The sequence below is a fragment of the Panicum virgatum genome, chromosome 3K, assembly GCF_016808335.1.
Source record: "Panicum virgatum strain AP13 chromosome 3K, P.virgatum_v5, whole genome shotgun sequence".
Taxonomy (NCBI): Eukaryota; Viridiplantae; Streptophyta; class Magnoliopsida; order Poales; family Poaceae; genus Panicum; species Panicum virgatum.
Genome location: NC_053138.1, coordinates 4,742,117 through 4,758,149, shown reverse-complemented (window position 1 = coordinate 4,758,149; position 16,033 = coordinate 4,742,117). Strand labels below are relative to the sequence as shown.

The 16,033-nt window shown below is 47.4% G+C and overlaps 1 protein-coding gene and 1 pseudogene across 2 annotated transcripts; both read left to right on the top strand.

Annotated features, from left to right (window-relative positions):
• The first annotated feature begins 432 nt into the window (after positions 1 to 432).
• On the top strand, positions 433 to 9,394 carry LOC120696968 (la-related protein 6B-like). Of its 2 annotated transcripts, XM_039980049.1 has the most exons (10): positions 433 to 1,081; positions 1,682 to 1,763; positions 2,289 to 2,383; positions 2,522 to 2,593; positions 2,678 to 2,757; positions 2,840 to 2,936; positions 3,732 to 3,779; positions 3,868 to 3,936; positions 8,123 to 8,263; positions 8,827 to 9,394. In XM_039980049.1, the coding sequence occupies exons 1-10, from the start codon at positions 686 to 688 to the stop codon at positions 9,178 to 9,180; spliced, it is 1,434 nt and encodes a 477-aa protein (XP_039835983.1). In that variant the 5' UTR covers positions 433 to 685; the 3' UTR covers positions 9,181 to 9,394. The 2 variants fall into 2 exon arrangements, with proteins under 2 accessions (XP_039835983.1, XP_039835984.1); XM_039980050.1 differs by lacking the exon at positions 3,868 to 3,936 and having other exon boundaries at positions 511 to 1,081.
• Positions 9,395 to 11,882: 2,488 nt separating this feature from the next.
• LOC120696974 lies at positions 11,883 to 14,992 on the top strand (annotated as a pseudogene).
• The last annotated feature ends 1,041 nt before the right edge of the window (positions 14,993 to 16,033 follow it).

Here is a 16,033-nt window from a genome sequence, read left to right as displayed (position 1 = left end):
CTATGGTTGTATGCGCACAATGATGGTGGTTTCTATAAGTTCCTTCCAAATGAATCGCGAAAGGTAATATAAGATTCAACTTTTGGTGTTGCGCTTTGCGGGATGGAATAAAAGTATAGCATAGGAGGAGGAATGTGTAAAAAAAAGGATGGCATCTTAGCAATTATTTGAGAGCATAAGGTTGCATAATAATAATATTAATTGACGTTGTTCGAGGGCAATTGTTTGTTTTGGTGTTGCATAATAATACCATTTTCCATCATACACGACCGGCCCCACGCCCAGTGACACAGCCGGCTCAGCGTTTCACCCGACCCCTCCCGTAGACCGCACCCAAACACCAGTACCACGGCCACGAATCTTGACGTGCATCGGACGGCAGATGGTCCACCTCACGGTACACCGGGCGCACCCCCGCCGCCACCACGAGTCGCCGCCGCGTCTCCGCCGGGCGAAGCCCGCCAGGGTCAGCGCTATAAAAATCCGACCTCGCCGGAACCCCACCCTTTGAGAACTCCCCTTCTCCGCCGCTACCCAAGCCTCCCCCCTGTATCCCCCCACCCGCCGCCGCCGCTGCTGCTAGGGAGCTTCCACCCGCGCGCCTACAACGAGAGCTAGCAGCAGCGAGCGGTCGCTATCGGGTGCCGCTCCGGCCGTGCCAGTGCTCGCCAACCCTAACCCCCCGATGCCGTATATGGTGGGGGCCGCCGACTCGGCGGCCGAGCGGCCGGGGGGCCTGCCGAGGAGCGGCTCGTCCAGCCGCCTCAACGCGCAGGCGCCGGAGTTCGTGCCGCGGGGGCCGCCGTCGCCGGCGCCCGCGGTCGTGGTGCCACCGCCGCCGCCGCAGGTGATCCGAGTGTTCGCCGCGCCGCCCCCGCCGCCGCGCGCCGCCTTCTTCGCGGCGCCCCCGCCCCGGCCGTTCGAGTACTTCGCGCCGGTGGGGGGACGCGCCGGATTTACCACCAAGGAGCGGCAGGTGCTGGAGCCAGAGCCGGATGTGGAGCTGATCCCGCCCGCGGCGCAGGCGGAGCCGGTAGTGGACGGGCTCGAGGATGAGGTGGTGCACAAGATCACCAAGCAGGTGGGGGTGTTGTTTTCCCGGTTGTTATGTTCAGATCAGACGCAAATATTACTAGGAGATGTTTCGTCGATTTGAAAACATAGTCTGGCATTATGTTGATCAAATTCGTCTTTAGATCAAGACCTAGTCAAGTGTTAGTATGGCTCCCTGTTTAGGATCAGCAATACGGCTTTATGCTATTTTGGGCAAGCTAGAAATTTTGTACAGGTATTTGGTCAATACACCAATTTTATCCAGAGGCGGCAAACATTAGCATCCGAGATATCGCAGTGCTGAGGTCGCTTGGTACTAGACATTTGCCCAAGTTATGCGAGAATCTGACATCATGCATTTGGCTATTGAACTGAGCATTCTGAAATTCATGTTAGTCTTGCCTACAAGTGATTTATTTGGATTATAACTGTATCAGTATTTTTCCTCAGACAGTATCAACTAGATTGTAAAATTATTTGTAGTGCTAAAGAGGATCAAGTTTAGGACATGGACATTATATTGCTCTTTACTTGTTTTATTTAGGACAACATTTTCCTTCTTTTCTGTTTGCTTTTACTTGTATGTTTTATTAACTCTAGGTGCTATTTCTGTATTGCAATTTTGTAGGTGGAGTACTATTTTAGTGATATAAATCTGACTACCACAGAACATTTGATGAGATTCATCTCCAAAGATCCTGAGGGATATGGTGAGTTTTATATTTGTATTTTAGCTAGATCTAAAAGTAAATTTAATATTTGGATGGTGGAATCTACACATTCTTATTGGTGTTTGTGACATCAGTTTTCATTTTTTTTAAAAAAATGGGGCAAAACTTTTTAGCTGAATCACTTTAATTAATGCCTTTCCATTTTTTTTTATAATTTTTTTCTTTTTTGTTGGCACCTTTGTTGGGCATTTTATCTCAATCTTACCCTATCTTGCTTGGTTATCATTGTATGGCCATGTTACTTTTTCTATAGCTTCTATTATTTCCCGAGATATGAAAAGGGAAAAAAAATCGTGCCTGGAATTTTTGTGATCGTGATAATATCGATGAACTCTTACATACTGGTTATTAAGGCTGAGGTTTTGTCCCCCTGGCCTCTGCGTGTTTTGTGTTTAGGAATCTTAACCTCCAGCTAGCAGTCAGGCAGAGAAATTGTATGTTATGTTTTCGCATTACTAATTTTCTTGTAAATAGCACCATAAAAAGATTCCTTGTAAATTGCAGTGCCAATATCAGTTATTGCTGGCTTCAAGAAAGTAAAAGCTTCTGTGCGTAATAACTCCATGCTTGCTGCAGCTCTCCGAGCCTCATCAAAACTTGTAAGTTTCTCCATGCCTAACTGTCCTGTGAAGCCATCGTTCTTGATCTTTGGATTTCAGCTAGGCACTTAATACCTACTGAAGTACTGATTTTGCAGCAAATTACATGTATATTTGCTTATGTACTTCATGTTGCAGGTTGTAAGTGATGATGGAAAAAGGGTCAAACGTCAACAGCCATTTACTGAATCTGATTTGCAGGAGCTCAAGGTATTAATGAATTCTCTGTACTGTATATTTTATTTTATAAAAAATTTGAGATTGGAATTGATTCATTGGTTTCTTCTCCTGTAGTCCCGAATTGTTGTTGCAGAAAATCTTCCTGGTGATCCTTCGTACCAGAATCTTAAGAAGATATTTTCAGCTGTTGGCAGGTATGGTCATTGCAACATGCCAGCACCCTTCCTTTTGTCTTCCCAGAATCATTGTAAAACTAATAGTTTTGTCATGTTCCAGTGTGATTTCAATCCGCACTTGCTATCCTCAGACTCCAAATGGCTCTGGTCCTGCAACTAATAGATCTGCCAAGCTAGATATGCTTTTTAGTAACAAGGTAACTGCAATTTCACTGCTTAAGTACTATCTGTGTAGACTAGGTATCTTACATATGGGGAAAACCTTCGTTAACCGTCTTATTGCTAGTGTCCAGCACCTGTGCCAAAACAACATGCAAAGCATGCTGTATAAGCATGGTTTTACGGATTTAAAGCCTCAGATAAAGATTTGATAGAAAAAACTGTTCAAATCTTATAATGCCAAATATATTTATATTATGAATCTTTCCTAATTAAATTTGGAAACTACAAGAAACATTTTTCTCTTGTTGGGTTGGCTAATAATGACTTAACATTATGCCAAACAAATCATGTGCATCTGCGGTGCATCTTGTTTGACAGATTAAGATAATAATCTCTTCTCAAATGGAATTTCTGTTACTATGTTTACTGAAGGAAATATTTTAGCGTTGACTACAAATACGAACTTGTTATCCAATCCCCACCTACACTGTCATCTACTTGTGACACCCCAATCAGTTGTTTTCTTAAGTGCATTTATGACTGTACTACGAATTAATATTGATACTTATGTTTTAGGCTTCCGTGTGTTTGTAACTCGTAAGAAATCACATGGACTTGAGAAGTTTCACTTTGACAAGAGTTGTAGGCTCTCTTTTTATCTATGCCCATGGTGGTATGGCCCTGGAACAGGAAGAATTCTTTTTTCTTTGCTATTCATATAGCTCTGTGGTTGTACTCGTGTTTTTTAGAATAGTTTTATTGCATGCATGTTTGCATTAGCTCTTGTTCATTGTTTACTAATGAACTAATAAACTTTCCCTTGAAAACAGCTGCATGCTTTCGTGGAGTACGAGACACCTGAGGATGCTGAGAAGGCAGTATGTATCTGTACATGATGTAGATTGCTTGCAAGCAGTACCTTTGCAGTGCACACCTAGTTCTAAACATTTGGTTGGTTTCATGCAGATTGTGGCGCTTAGTGATGAGGAAAACTGGAGAAATGGACTTAGAGTCCGCTTGCTGAATGCTTGCTCGGTAAACATTACTGTTGGAGTATATTGAGCCCATGTATAGAGGCTCATCTAGAGGCCCATGTATAGGATCCTTATATACCCACCCTTCTAGGGTTTGGAGGAATACAAGCATTATTCTCTCCTACTCTCTCTCTTTCATGGTATCAGCTAGCCTTCTCTTCCTCCTCTAGTTGCCACCGGCGCCGCCGCCGCCGCCATGGCCGGCTGCCGGCCGCCGGAGCCTCTTCCCCTCTCCTCCTTCCCTTCTCTTCCCTCTGCTCCTGCCGCCGCCGCTACCCCTGCCTCTGGCGCGGCCCTCATCTGGCCGGGATCTGGCGCGGGGAGCTCCTCTGTTCCCTGGCCTCTGCTTCCGCCCGTCCAGCCCCCTGCCGCCGCAGCACCTGCTGGCACGCGCGGGGTGGGCGCCGTCTCCCCTGTCCTGGGCGCCGCTGCCTCCTCTCCCAGGCCGGCCCCCTCCTCCCCTGCGCCGAGCGCCGCTGCAGCAGGGGCCGCGGCCCGATCCACCGCCGCCCTGGCCGCCGCGGACGCCGCCGCCGCAGCAGGGGCCGCGGACACCTCCATGGGCGCGGGATCCGCCGCCGGGAGGGCCCTGCGCGGGGTGGGCGCCGTCTCCCGTGTACTGGGCGCCGCCGCCTCCTCTCCCAGGCCCTTCCCTGTGCCGAGCACCGCTGCAGCAGGGGCCGCGGCCCGATCCACCGCCGCCCTGGCCGCCGCGGATACCGCCGCCGCGGCAGGGGCCGCGGACACCGCCCTGGGCGCGGGATCCGCCGCCGGGAGGGCCCTGGCCGCCGCTCGACCTGGCCCCCGGGTGGGAACTACCGCCGCCGCCGCCCTTGCCGCTGTCCATGGCGGTGCAGGGGCTGGCGCAGCAGCTGTCCAGGGCGGGCAGGGCGCGGGCGCTGATGCCGAAGCCCCTGATGCCCATCCCGTGCGAGAGGCGCCGCGCGCGTGGCACCATCCTGTCGCTGCTGCCCCTGCGGGCGCCATGGCCCCGTCTGCTCCGGCCGCGGGCGTGTGGCCTTGCCCGGCCCGATATGCCGCCGACGCAGGGACTCCTTCCCCGTGGGCCTCCTCCCCCTGGGCTGCCGCTGCCGCACCCTGGGCCACCGCCGCCGCCCCTGCTCACGGCGTGGCGTGGCCCCAGGGCGCGGGCCGCGCCGCGCAAGTCGCGCAGGCTCACGCCGTCGCGCCCGCAGACCTGGCCGCCGTCGCGCCCGCCGCGCGGGCCGCCGCCTCCCTCGCCGCCGCGCACGCTGCGCAGGCCGTCGCGCCCGCCGCACACGCCGCCCAGGCCGTCGCACCCAGGGACCCTGCGCGGGCTGCTGCCTCTCTCGCCGCTGCGCAGGCTGTCGCGCCCGCCGCGCATGCCGCACCGGTCCAGGCCGGCGCGGGCCCTCGTCCGCGGCCCCAGCCGGCGGCCATGCTCGCCGCCGCTGCTGCTCCCTTGTTCGCGCCGTTCTGGACACTGCCCGCTCCACCCAGCCAGCAGCCGACCTGGCCTGGGGGGTGCGACCAGGCTGCACTGGCTCAGTCCTTCAGCGCCATGGGGCGGACGCCGCCGGTCTGCACCGAGTGGATCGCCGACTCGGGTGCCTCCTTCCACACCACCCCACATGCCGGTATCCTCTCGTCTGTCCGACCCCCACACCCCTCTTGTCCTTCTTCCATCATGGTTGGTGACGGCTCTTGCCTTCCTGTCACCGCCGTGGGTTCTGCTCCTGGCTCTTTTCGTCTCCCCAATGTCCTTGTTGTCCTTGTTGCTCCTCAGATGGTTCATAACCTTCTTTCCATTCGTCAGTTTACAGCTGACAATTCTTGTTCCATCGAGTTTGATTCTTCTGGCCTCACTGTAAAGGATTCGGCCTCCCGGCGTCCGCTACTCCGGTGTGACAGCACGGGGCCCCTTTACACCCTTCGCCTTCTTCCGCTGCACCACTCTCGTCTTCTTCTTCGCCCTGGCCGTCTTGGTCTGCCGCTTTTGCCGCGACACCGTCTTCCACCACTTGGCACCGCCGTCTTGGTCACCCTGGCCGCGACGTCATCCATCGGGATCCTCGGCATATCCATCCCATGGTGACTCGGCGGATGGCGTCCCAGGCCGCGACTCTCTCCGCCACTGAGGGAGAGCCGCGGGTCTCTCCGGTACCATCCTCTGTCCGCGACGCCTTGGCGGATCCTCACTGGCGTCGCGCGATGGAAGAGGAGTACGCGGCTCTTCTTGCAAACCAGACGTGGGACCTCGTGCCGCGTCCGTCTGGTTGCAATGTGGTGACTGGCAAGTGGATCTGGACGCACAAGCGTCGGGCTGACGGCACACTGGAGCGCTACAAGGCTCGCTGGGTTCTCCGAGGGTTCACTCAGCGGCCTGGTGTGGACTATGACGAGACTTTCAGCCCGGTCGTGAAGCCCGCTACGGTGCGCACGGTCCTCTCGCTTGCGCTCTCGCGCTCCTGGCCTGTGCACCAGCTGGACGTGAAGAATGCATTTCTTCACGGCATTCTCTCAGAGACTGTATACTGCTCTCAGCCAGCGGGATTTGTGGACTCGAGTCGTCCGAATATGGTCTGCCGGCTCAACAAGTCTCTGTATGGACTGAAGCAGGCTCCTCGGGCTTGGTACTCTCGGTTCGCCACGTTCTTGATGACACTGGGATTCACCGAGGCCAAGTCTGACACGTCTCTCTTCATCTACCGCCGTGGGGATGAGACTGCCTATCTGCTGCTATATGTCAACGACATTGTGCTCACAGCTTCCAGTCAGCAGTTGCTTCAGAGTGTCATCTCCTCACTGCAGCGGGAGTTCGCTATGAAGGATCTCGGTCAGCTCCACCACTTCTTGGGCGTCACTGTTGAGCCTCGCCCGTCTGGTCTTCTCCTTCACCAGCGGCAGTACGCACTTGATATTCTGGAGCGGGCTGGGATGACTGATTGCAAGCCCTGCTCCACTCCTGTCGACACTCAGGCGAAGCTGTCTGCTGATCTGGGTGCTCCGGTGGCTGATCCTACTGCCTACCGGAGTCTGGCCGGCGCTTTGCAGTACCTCACCTTCACCAGGCCGGACCTCACCTACGCTGTTCAGCAGGTCTGTCTCCATATGCATGATCCCCGAGAGTCACACCTTGCTGCGCTGAAGCGTCTCCTCCGGTACGTCCGTGGCACTGTGGACCTCGGTCTGGTACTTCACCGCTCCTCTGCTGAGCTGGTGGTCTACACCGACGCTGACTGGGCTGGCTGCCCGGACACTCGTCGCTCCACTTCCGGCTACGCCGTCTTCCTGGGCGGCAACCTGGTTGTCTCCCGCTCCAGTGCCGAGGCGGAGTACCGTGCTGTCGCTAACGGCGTGGCGGAGGCGTCATGGCTACGACAGCTCTTGGCGGAGCTCCACAGCCCGCTCGCCAAGAGCACGCTCGTCTACTGCGACAATGTCAGCGCCGTGTATCTCTCCACCAACCCCGTCCAGCATCAGCGGACGAAGCACGTGGAGATCGACCTACACTTCGTGCGCGACAGAGTCGCCATCGGCGATGTTCGGGTACTCCATGTCCCGACTACCTCCCAGTTTGCTGACATCTTCACCAAGGGGCTGCCCTCGTCGACCTTCTCGGAGTTTCGATCCAGCCTCAACGTAGCCGGTGGCTAGTTGTGGCTGCGGGGGGGTATTAGCCCTTTTGTGCTCCACTTGTACTCTCATCTTGTCCAGTCTTGAACACCGCTGCGTCGGTTGTTCAGACTGCAGGGGGTGTTAGCTTTCTTGTTGTCCAGTCTTGAACACCGCTGCGCCGGTAGTTCAGACTGCGGGGGAGTGTTGGAGTATATTGAGCCCATGTATAGAGGCCCATGTATAGGATCCTTATATACCCACCCTTCTAGGGTTTGGAGGAATACAAGCATTATTCTCTCCTACTCTCTCTCTTTCAATTACTTCAGCATTTTCTTTTGATAATTGTGCTCCTTGCATTTCTTATTTGGTGCATCTTGCGTTTTAAAACAGTGACTATTTGTTGTCTTGATTGATCTGCTTTCCTGTCTGGTCCATTGTGACCTTTCTGGCCATTTGTAACCTGCTATGATTTTATAGCCTAGATGAAATCCATATCTGCATCCTAGATTGCTGTTCAGATATTGAGAAGTTTGAAATTTCTGTTCCACTTCTTGTACACTTAATCTACACGACTTTCTCGGATTTAGGCAAAGGGGACAGGCAAGAGCAAAAAGGAAGCACATGAAACTAATGGAAATGCTGAGGAAGATGTCTCCATTTCGAACCAATCAAATGAGAAACAGTCTGAAGAATCCTCTCAACTGTTAGATGTGTTGCCAGAGCACTTGGTAAGAGTCTACTGTTCTGATATTCTTTTTTTTTTCTTGAACTTGAAAACAGTATTAGAGCAAAAAGGAACTTAGCCCAAATTTATTTATGTTCTGAATACAGTGTAGCACTTGTGTCCTGTAGATGCAAAGAAGGATATGAAGTATGATTTTTGTTCTTGTTTTATATATCTGAAGATTATAATCACATTTTGGGCTATTTAGCTTTAGTTAGTAACTATATAATACAGTTATGAGCAACGTATGCTGATTTAGGTAATCTTTTCTGCTTGTGATTTTCCCCATGGGTTTTCTTTGTGGATCAAACTGCTCGGTGGATTAGATTCCACTTGCCTGTCTAAAGTTCCCTTGGATGTAGCTATTATAGCTTTTTTGTTGGGTGAATTATATTCCAATATTGAGGGTACCTTAATTTCTTTCATAAAAATTTGTGCTTGACTGCATATTGTGCAATTTTAGTGGTTGATGTCTCTCTGATCCAGTCAATTCATGTATGCTTATGCATTATCCTTATCCTTACAATACAAAAGAGAATAACTTCGCCTGGCATTTTTAATGTACAGTTTGACGAGACCTTCAATGAGAAGGAAGTTCCAAAACGTGGCAGAGGACGCGGTCGAGGTGGCAGGGGGCGCGGGCGTGGCAACCACCAGTACAACAACCAGCAGTACCAGAACCACCAGCCGCACTACAATCACCACGGCAACAACCACGGTGGCAACCGCGGTGGTGCCCACCCGGTTGGAACTCCGGTGCACAACCTGATAAACAAGCCCGAGCAGCATCAGCAGCTGCCGATTGGGGCCAGCAAGCTTCCTCTGGGGCCCCGCATGCCTGATGGTACCCGGGGTTTCGCCATGGGCAGAGGGAAGCTGCAAGCTGTGCTGCCAGGTCTGTGTGCTGTTGGGGAGCCTTAAAATGTTGGTGGTGAGCGAGAGGCATTGCTTATTGCTGCTCTTGTTTGTATACCTTACGGCGGGTGAATTTCTGTGTCAAAAGACTTGTTTCCAGATGGATGCGTGCGAAAGTGTTTCGACGTCTTGTTAAATTATGTACGCCTGTACGGTGAGTCGGTGTTTTGTACGTCGAGACAAGATTCTACCTCTGTAGTTGTCTATCGTATTTTTCTTTTGTGTGCGTGGAGGCCACTGAGTGGTCACCGGAGGGTTTATGCTGTTATGCATCGTGAGCTCTAGTTGATTCGTACGAGCACCGGCATCGGGATCTCTGCGTGCGAGACTATTGGAGCGCTGGGGATCGGAAAACGGAGAGGTTGGGGCGTAGCTGGAGCTGGATGCATTCGTCGATGTGTTGCAGACTTGTAGTGTGAACCTTAGCGTAGGTGGCACATTCTTACGCAAGCTACACTTCTAACCATTGGGTTGAGATTTGACGGTTCATGTTCGTGGTGCAGTTAGAATTTTAAAGACAGGGTGATCCAACTTAATAATTTTTTTCAAAAACTATGAACGTAATACACCAACATGCAAGTATAGAATATAGAATTTACCAAACACAACATTATCAGAGAGAAATATATTTAATTTTTTAAATTAAATAGGAAAACGTCATATTTACCTCCCTGGATAGTTTTCTTAGTGGCTTTTCTCTTTTTTATGTTATTTTGGATGAATTTTTGAAAAGTCATAGTAAAACACAAAAGAATCATAAAATGAAAAATTAAATTTTGTTGCACTCCATAAGAGTAGATCTATGCATTGAACATATTGTATGATATAATTTAGTAAAAATTATATTTTTAAATTTAATATTTAATTTTCTATAATTAATTCATATCTACATATTACTTGGTCCAATTGTGGTGAAATTTTTATGATGAGCTAATAATTATATTTTTAAGTTGCAGTAAAAATTTCATGGTCATCGGATCATAATTGAAGAGTCTGGTTTAGCTTGGAATTAAACACCTGAATTTGTAACTCAGGTATAAATGATTCAATGACCATGGAATTTTTACTATAGCTCGATTATTTAATTATTATACCATAATAAAAATTTCACCATAATTGGGCCAAAGAAAATGTAGATATAAATTAATTATAGAAAAATATATACCTAAAACTAAAAATATAATTTTTACTAAATTATATCATATCATATGTTTACTGCATAGACCTACTCACGTGGAGTCCAACAAAATTTGATTTTCATTTTATATTTTTTTTGTGATTTACTATAACTTTTAAATATTTATCCAAAATAATCATAAAATAAAAAAAGAAAACGCACTAAGAAAAACCATCCAGGGAGGTCATATGTCCGGTTTCGCGAGTTCGAGGAGGCAAAATATCCGGTGAGTTTAAGGTAGAAATGTAAACTTGACCTATAGTTCAGAGAGATAAATAAGACTTTTTCCAATTAAATAAGTTTGAAATATGCTTAATGTAGCTTACAAGCCCACAATACTTCAAGAAGAATGCAAATTTCAAAGTTATTTCAGGGCGGGCCATGGCCTGCGTGTCCTGCAGGGTTATGTTTAGATAGAGAAAAGTTATTTCAATATTCCGAACAGACATTTTACAACTTATCACATCCGTTGCATATTAACTGGATGGCTCTCGTCCACTCTGTCTAAACATAACCCTAGCCTATGACCTACCCCTTCACCTAAACTGTTGGATTTAATATTGGACAACTCATGTTTACACCACTGAGCATATATAAAGCCCTAGCTTTCCTCTCGTCACTTCACCCCCTTCCTCCCGATGCGAACTGCACCGCCGCAAAAGGAAAAACTAGCACTCGTTGCTCACCTCTAGCATTGGGTAGTCGTTTTAGCGAATTATCGCACCTTCCGCCGCCGCCATCTTTTTTCTTCCATTTTTGCAGCATCCTCGCCCCTACCTCGCTCTTCTTCCTTGATTTTGGCAGGTCCTATCTCCGGATTTACCCATACCTTTCGTTGCCACACGAACTTAATTTCGCTGTGACACCCCCGGTATACCTAAATATACCACCACTGCCAATATGGACCAACACAATAATCTCGATTTGCTTGCGGGACTCCAGGGAGCCCCGAATCCAAACCCTAGAAGGGTGCTAAAGATGAAGTGGGGGATGAAGAAGCCAAGAACAGATTACTCAGTATGTCTACAATGCTTAGGTATGTTGCAGCTTTTCCGTCAAGAAAAATTGACCGTTAAATTCCACCATGGAAGCATTTTATTATGTATATACCCTCCATTTCATATTGTAAGTCATCACAACTTTTTTGAAGAGTCAAAATATTTTTATATTTAATCAAAATTATAGAAAGTATTATAAAAATTTATAGCACCAAATAGATATACTATATAAAAATATATTTAATGAAAAATCTAATAATACTTATTTAGTTTTATAAATGTTAGTATTTTATTGTAGAAATTTGATTAAATTTGAAATGTTTTGACTCTCTAAGAAAGTTAGAATGACTTACCATTTAAAATGGAGGGAGTAGTATGTGAAGTAAAGTGTATTTTAGGATCAATCATCTTACGGCGCACTTGAGTTTGATTTCGTATTCGAATTTGCATCCGCCGAGTCCGAATCCGGAGCGGGCTCGTATCCGTTTCTGCACCATACGCGCCGCCGCCCCGTCCTGTCGAGACGCTTCGTATATACGGTCGCGCCGCCTCCTTCCACCATGTCCTCCAAACCGCACCAGCCGCACCTGGACCCCTTGCCCCTTGGATTTCCGTCTTCGCCGCCGTCCAAATCGGCGTCCTGATCGGGCCTACCTGGATTTGATTAATTCCTTCGTTCGCCAGTACGGATGGATGGCGGATTCCCGTTCTGATTATTCGTAGTAGTGTATTCTTTCTTCAAACCTGTCGATCCGTCCTCCTATCCCGGCTCGATTAGCCTTTCTTTGTCTCGATGCGGCGTGTCGCCATTGATTTCGGTGATGTGTGCCCCCGTTCGAACTGATCAACAGCTGAACATTCTTGCCTTTGTGCAGGGAATCCCGATCAAGCTAGGGCAGAGCATCTGCAAAGTTCCAACCAGGAAACTGGAGGTTCTGTTCTTGGCAACCAAACCCCGAGTTCTCCATTCTTGGAGGAGACCATGGCTCGGACAAAGGTGACTAAAGAGGAGGCCCAGAGGATCAAGAAGACTCGTGAAATCAAGCAAAGGAAAAACAGCCTCAAGGCAGAACAGGTCAGTGCCCCAATCGAGGCAATGGACCTCAAGATTGTCAGTGTTTTAAGTTTCAACAAATTCTTAATTGTGTATATGTGTTGTGCTATATATGTGCCAGGATTTATATCCATTCCTGCAGAGAAACTCCTCTTTGCATCACCTCTTTGTTCCTAAACATGCATTGCACCCAGGTTTTGATTTAGAGGTGGGCAGGTGGCCCAAAGAGGAGTTTTGGAGTTCGATTTACTCAGCTATTCTTTTTAATCTCGACTAAAACTTAGTCAGTTTACTGACTACACATGTTAAAGCACGCCTAGACTATGTGTCTTTTAAATTGGTTTTCAGGTTTTCTTTTTATATTGTCTTCTTTAATACAGTTCTTATGTCCATTTTCTGCTCTGTGTGGTTATCCTGTTTGAAAAAAATTAAAATCAATGTGCTCTTCTTGTAGGAATATGATGTTTGTGCGATTTGTGATGATGGTGGTTCTGTACTTTGGTGAGTGTATTCATTATAAAGTTTCACTGATCCACTTCTTCTCCTTTACTAAGATAAAAAAAAGAGAGTATATTCTGCAGCGATGTGTGAATAAAATCATAGTTCCATGCTTAATACTAATATGTTTTATCCTTTACAAATTTTAGCTGCGATGGTGGTTGTCAAAGGTCTTTCCACCTAGTTGACGATGATGAGAACATGCGGATTGCAGAGAAAAACTTGGGCTAACTTTGGAACAGGCAGAGGTATCTCCTGTTTGAGTTACCAGGTTCTTTAAAGTTCACTATTACTTTGTATATGTCTACAATTGACACAGTGTTTCATATTTCTCATTGATAATTCAGATGATTATCAACATGGAGGAAGGTTTTATATGTAAGAACTGCCAGTACAAGCAACATCAGTGTTTCGCTTGTGGATTGTTGGGGTCTTCTGATGACACATCATCTCAACCTGAGGTAAGAGAGGACATTGTAAAAGGTGGATCATTCTATTTCAAATCAGTGTTCATATAAGTTTGATCATGTTTTCTTGAAACCTTTGAACTTGATTTACTTCTGAAGAGATGAAACAGAAGGGAAAAAATCCCTTTTCCTAGATCTTATTCTTTGCTAATTTCCTGCATTGCTTGTCAGGTATTCCAATGTTCGCATGACAATTGTGCACACTTTTACCACCCTAAATGTATTGCTCAACTGCTATACCCAAATAGTGAAGAGGCCACACATTTTGAGGTTGAAGTTGCTGCTGCCAGAGAGAAATTCACTTGTCCTATGCATGAATGTATGGTGTGCAAGGGTGCAGAGAATAAGAATGATAGGAGCATGCAGTTTGCAGTCTGCAGACGCTGCCCAACTGTATATCACCGGAAGTGCTTGCCTAGGTTTGTTTTCCTTGATAATGGACATGTCCTTATACTCTGTTCCTTCATGTTCTACCTGAAAATGGGACCCTTTTTTCCTGAGATTTTGTTCTTGCTGTTTTTGCAGTGATATCATTTTCAAATCGAGGAAAGGTCCCAATGGTTCGCTGCAAAGGGCGTGGGACGATATTCTTCCTGACCAAATTTTAATATTCTGCATGTATGTTAATTCTCTTACATTTGTTACTCATATTTATGCTCAGCCCTGTCTTTGCCTGTTATCCCTATTTTCCCCACTAGATAACTGAATTCTGCAAAAAAAAAACTTTTGCAGGAAGCATAAGATAGTAAGGAAACTCCGAACACCGGAGAGGAACCATATCATCTTTCCTAAAGCCAATGAACTCCATGTGCCGAAAACGCTTGAAGGCAGCGGCGGATCCAGGAGGGGGGCTCAAGCCCCCCCTAAGAGCCCCTAATTACACGTAAAACACTGTAGCAAAATCATCAAATCACTATTAAATCTTCACACAAATCAACATCTCCATTGTTTCAGCCCCCCCTTGTCTCTCATCCTGCATCCGCCACTGCTTGAAGGTGCACCCATGGAACAAGATGAGCCTGAGGAAATTGAGGTGCACGACCATCAACCCTCTTCCGAGCAAATTAAAGCGCCTCCACCGGCTGCGAGTGACCAGAACCAGTGCTCCTGTTCCAGCCCCCTCTCATTCGCTCCAAGCTCCTTGTTCACACAACCATATCCAGGCTCTTGCGGTTGGCTCGATGCTGATGACTGATCATACTCCATACAACCTCTGTATCTCGTAGACAGTAGACGACAGAAACCAGAAGTTTACAGGTCGTCCTCTGCAAAAATGCATGTAGATCTACAGTTTGTGTTGGTTAGATGCGACAAAACCTGAATTCTTCTGTCGTCATTGCAATCATTTGGTTTCATTTTGTAGCATGTTGCACATAACCGGTGGTTATCATGGAGGCAGTTTAAGCCCAGTGCAACATAGCGTGTACCATTATCTCCTATTTCACTCCCGTCTCCTGCTCGCTCTAAAATCAATGGCTGAGTCCAGGTTCTTTGTCACCAACCAAAGATAGATATTCTACTGTCAGCAATCTGAGACGTCCATCTTGCTCTGTCGGTAGAGGTTCTACTGTCATCTGCTGTGCAGGCTGTCTTTTATATATTCAGTCGCTTGGTTAATGTTTCACCTTGAGCGTCAAATGATCCATGTTATTTCTAGTGATCGCAGGAGGCAGAGGGTGGCCTCCGGTTCTAGATTTATTTATTTTTGGCTAATTTTGTGAGGTCCAGATGCTGATATTTTGGAAAAGTTCTTGCCCTGGACCGAGACAGATAACAATACTGGTTCAATAATATTAAATGCATTGGCAGTGCTCCTGCCTTAATTTCAAAAAAAATACTGGTTCAAACCTTGAAATATAACAATGCATTAAAACAATCTAAAATATATTGAAGTTCTGTGAGTACTAAGCAAGGCACATCATAATTGAATGGAGAAACAGGTGCATCAGAGCTGAACGACAAGATCTGTTGCCAGACAATAATTCTTCGATTGGCCAGACTCAAACAATTAGTGTAGCAATAGTGTTTCTCACTCACTCCTCGAGTGGGTTATGTCACTGTAGCACCAACGTCCTTTCATTGTTACCATGTCTCGTTGCAGCACTAACTGTTTGGCCATGCATGCAAGCCAACTAACAGGAAATTAAAAAAGCATCACTGCTATGACAGATCAATCTGGAGATGGACTCCACGGTGCCACTTTCCCTTGTGCTGGTGGGCAGAACCAACACCATTAGTTAGATATTTTCGTTTTCGAGGAAAGCACCATTAGATCAATATCTTTTCCTACATGCTCTGATGCAAAAGCCAACATATGCTTCTCACTCTAGCTCTCCTGAACCAGCAGCTCATATAAACTTTTTTTTTTTGAATGATAGCTCATATAAACTTTCGAGTCTGCTGGTGCCAATCGCTTGTTATCACGATGCCGTTGTCATTGGCTCATTGCCAAACGAACTGTATAGTGCAGAACGTGATCTGCCTAGCTAGCTTGGGACTGTTCGTTCAGTCACGCCACATTTTTGACATGCCTATTCATTGAAGAAATCAACAACACAGACGACCGACCAAATAATCATCGTACTCGATAACTGTACAACAATAGTGTTTCTTTATCCCCTTGCTCATCTCACTGCAGTAGTGCTACTAGTACCACATGTCAGCT